The sequence below is a fragment of the Aplysia californica genome, unplaced genomic scaffold (genome assembly GCF_000002075.1).
Source record: "Aplysia californica isolate F4 #8 unplaced genomic scaffold, AplCal3.0 scaffold00740, whole genome shotgun sequence".
NCBI classification, from domain to species: domain Eukaryota; kingdom Metazoa; phylum Mollusca; class Gastropoda; order Aplysiida; family Aplysiidae; genus Aplysia; species Aplysia californica.
Genome location: NW_004798010.1, coordinates 279332 through 283332, shown reverse-complemented (window position 1 = coordinate 283332; position 4001 = coordinate 279332). Strand labels below are relative to the sequence as shown.

At 45.6% G+C, this 4001-nt stretch overlaps 1 protein-coding gene across 5 annotated transcripts in view; it reads right to left on the bottom strand.

Moving 5' to 3' along the window:
- Window positions 1–1230: 1230 nt before the first annotated feature.
- Window positions 1231–4001, bottom strand: part of LOC101847149 (uncharacterized serine-rich protein C215.13) — a 5134-nt gene continuing 2363 nt past the window's right edge. The window contains exons 2-3 of one of the 5 annotated variants that reach the window (XM_035972557.1): window positions 2765–3899; window positions 1231–2380 (exon numbers count right to left, since the gene is read on the bottom strand). In XM_035972557.1, coding sequence (XP_035828450.1) covers window positions 1327–2380; window positions 2765–3899 — 2189 coding nt within the window. In that variant the 3' untranslated portion in view covers window positions 1231–1326. Of the gene's footprint in view, window positions 3900–4001 lie in introns of all 5 variants that reach the window. The other 4 variants (XM_005108983.3, XM_005108984.3, XM_013088418.2 and 1 more) reach the window with 4 other exon arrangements.

Genomic DNA, 4001 nt, shown 5'->3' with positions numbered 1-4001 from the left:
GGGGGGGTCTGCTGCTTTTTCTTTCCTCATCCTTACTATCGTCATTTTTCCTCTATTTCTTTTGCATGTTCGTCACTCTCTTGTGAAATGCAATTTCCGGGGTGCCATGATAGTCGAAGCAGACTTTGTGCTATTGAGGCTAGAGAGGTGGGCAGAGTAAGTCTGATTCCCTGTATGGTCTTTTCTTCTCTGTTCACATCCACCCCTTGGTGCTCATACGATCTTATGCAGTTGTGAGTACCGTAAAACTCCACTAAAACAACAAACTAATAATCTATACTAATTTATGAACTTGAAAAACCAAAAAAAAAAAAACCCAACAAAACCCCCCCCACACAAAACAAACAAGCAAAAGACACATTGCATATGAAAAGATTTTATTGTTTCTCATAAACATGAGTCTGATTAAAATATGACATGCTTTAGGAAAAAAGGCACAAAGAAGGGGCAATGAAGGCTGCGTAGTTAAAAAACTGAATCCCACAATTTTGCAACGATAAGCTAATGATCGGCGTACCAACCAATAATAATAATATTGATGATGTGATAAGAGAAGGGGCGTTCTATAATTATGGAAGAAACGAGGTAGAAAGTTGACATTTTCCACTCACAATACCCCTTCACGATGGTACAAAGACACTCTGGAGATTGACTCACTGTTGTCATTTTTGTTGGGTACATTTATTTATCTTTGTCGAGATAACAACACTGATAACAACACATAACAACAAATAACAACTGATAACAACAAATAACAAGTGATAACAACAATTTAATAACAAATGATAACACGAAAATACTTTGGTTCCAGCCTCAAAAATCAATATTTCTGTAGTCAACCAGGCCCCTACTTTACGTGCACAACTCCGAGCAACGAGCGACTACTGCGAGTAGACTATTCATTAGCGATGACTGCTGGAGTTGCGTCCCCTCTTGATTTTGTTGTTGTTTGTTGTTGTTGCTGTTTGGTTGTTTTTTTTGTTCACTTTCATTAAAATTTGTTTACAAATCGAAAATAAAATCGAAAGTATCAAATTATCTAGAAAAAAATAATTTGGACGTTTGTGTTGATTTGTGTCGTAATAATTTTGTTGTTACCAGTTGTTATTTGTCGTTATCAGTTGTTATTAATTGTTACCAGTTGTTATTTGGTGTTTGTTACTCTCTTGTAACGCCTCTAATCGTCGGCACTTACACGACCTTATAAGTGCCGTACAACTTTTACGAAAACTAAAAAGGAGGTAATGAGAATATTTATTATAATAATAATATAGTAAATGGGAGCATTTCACTAATCGGATGCTGAAGAAGAATTTTAACCTAGATCTAGTTACTTTGAGTGCTTGGCTCAGGTGACCCTGTTGAGGAATCGTGATTACTTTGAGTACTCGATTCATAGGACACGGATGAAGAATCGTAGTTACTTTGAGTACTCGGCTCGTAGGATACTGATGAGGAATCGTAATTAGAAGTGCTTGGTTCATAAGACACGGATGTGGAAACCTCACTAGGGCTACTCGATTCATAGGACGCTGTTGAGGAATCGTAATTATTTTGAGTACTCGGTTCTTGGGACACGGATGAGGAATCGTAATTGGAGCTACTCGATTCATAGGACGGCGTTGAGGAATCGTAACTGGAAGTGCTTGAATCAAATGTGTCCGATGGGGAACTACTCGACTCATAAGAGGCTGATGTGGAATCGTAGTTGCTTCTAGTATTCGGCTCGTAAGATACCGATGAGGAATCGAAATTACTTTGAGTACTCGTCTCAGAGGACATTGATGACGAATAGTAATTAGAAGGTGTGGAAGATCTAGAACTAAAAGCATCGTAACTGGGAGAGCTTGACCCATCGTAACTGGGAGAGCTTGACCCATCGTAACTGGGAGAGCTTGACCCATAGGATCTGGGAGAGCTTGACTCATCGTCACTGGGAGAGCTTGACCCACCGTAACTGGGAGAGCTTGACCCATCGTAACTGGGAGAGCTTGACCCATCGTAACTGGGAGAGCTTGACCTATAGTTTCTGAGAATGCTCGACCATAGGTCTCTTGGAATTCCAGACCCATAGGGTCTGGAAGAGCTTGACCCATCGTAACTGGGACTGCTTGACCCATAATAACTGGGAGAGCTTGACCCATCGTAACTGGGACTGCTTGACCCATAGGGTCTGGGACTGCTTGACTCATAGTAACTGGGAGAGCTTGACTCATCGTAACTGGGACTGCTTGACTCATAGTAACTGGGAGAGCTTGACCCATCGTAACTGGGAGAGCTTGACCCATCGTAACTGGGAGAGCTTGACCCATAGGGTCTGGGAGAGCTTGACCCATCGTAACTGGGAGAGCTTGACCCATCGTAACTGGGAGAGCTTGACCTATAGTTTCTGAGAATGCTCGACCATAGGTCTCTTGGAATTCTTGACCCATAGGGTCTGGAAGAGCTTGACCCATAGTCTCTGGGAGTGGAAGAGCTTGACCCATAGTAACTGGGAGAGCTTGAAGAGCTTGACCCATAGTAACTGGGAGAGCTTGAAGAGCTTGACCCATCGTAACTGGGAGAGCTTGACCCATCGTAACTGGGAGAGCTTGACCCATAGGGTCTGGGACTGCTTGACTCATCGTAACTGGGAGAGCTTGACCCATCGTAACTGGGAGAGCTTGATGCATCGTAACTGGGAGAGCTTGACCCATAGGGTCTGGGAGAGCTTGACCCATCGTAACTGGGAGAGCTTGATCCATCGTAATTGGGAGAGCTTGACCCATCGTAACTGGGAGAGCTTGATCCATCGTAACTAGGAGAGCTTGACCCATAGGATCTGGGAGAGCTTGACCCATCGTAACTAGGAGAGCTTGATCCATAGGATCTGGGAGAGCTTGACCCATCGTAACTGGGAGAGCTTGACCCATCGTAACTGGGAGAGCTTGACCCATCGTAAAAGGGAGAGATTGAAGAGCTTGACCCATCGTAACTGGGAGAGCTTGACCCATAGGGTGTGGGAGAGCTTGACGCATCGTAACTAGGAGAGCTTGATCCATAGTAACTGGGAGAGCTTGACCCATCGTAACTGGGAGAGCTTGAAGAGCTTGACCCGTCGTAACTGGGAGAGCTTGACCCATCGTAACTGGGAGAGCTTGAAGAGCTTGACCCATCGTAACTGGGACTGCTTGACCCATAGTAACTGGGATAGCTTGACCCATCGTAACTGGGAGAGCTTGATGACGCATAGTTTCTGAGAATGCTCGACCGTAGGTCTCTTATAATTCTTGACCCATAGGGTCTGGGAGAGCTTGACCCATAGTCTCTGGGAGTGGAAGAGCTTGACCCATAGTCTCTGGGAGAGCTTGATGACCCATAGTCACTGGGAGAGCTTGATGACCCATAGTCTCTGGGAGAGCTTGATGACCCATAGTCTCTGGGAGAGCTTGATGACCCATAGTCTCTGGGAGAGCTTGATGACCCATAGTCTCCGGGAGAGCTTGATGACCCATAGTCCCTGGGAGAGCTTGATGACGCATAGTCTCTGGGAGTGCTTGATGACCCATAGTCTCTGGGAGTGCTTGACCCAGAGAAACCTGGAGGGGTGCTAGACCATGGCCCAGTGGAGGATTCGGAACTGCCAGCACTTGAGCTAGACGGCAAAGCAGACGAATAGTCAGTGGAACTACGAGCTGTGTACGGTTGTCGTTCTGTCGAATAATCGATTGATTCCTTCGGAGCAGAGGAGGAAGGGGGAACTGCAGAGGTGGGTGTGGGCGACAGGGTGCTCCCAGAGTCGAAGTCTTTAGGTCTTGGAGAAGACGTCGCCTGTTGGTGTGAGGACGTGGAGGAAGTGTCCAGTAGGGCGGGGAGGAGACTTAGGGCTCTCGCCTCGGCAACCTGCACTGTGAGGGCGGCTGGGAAGGTAGGATAACGTGACTGGTGTGATTATAGCGGTGATGATGATGATGATGGTGCTGATGATGATTATGATGATGATGATGATGATGATGATGATG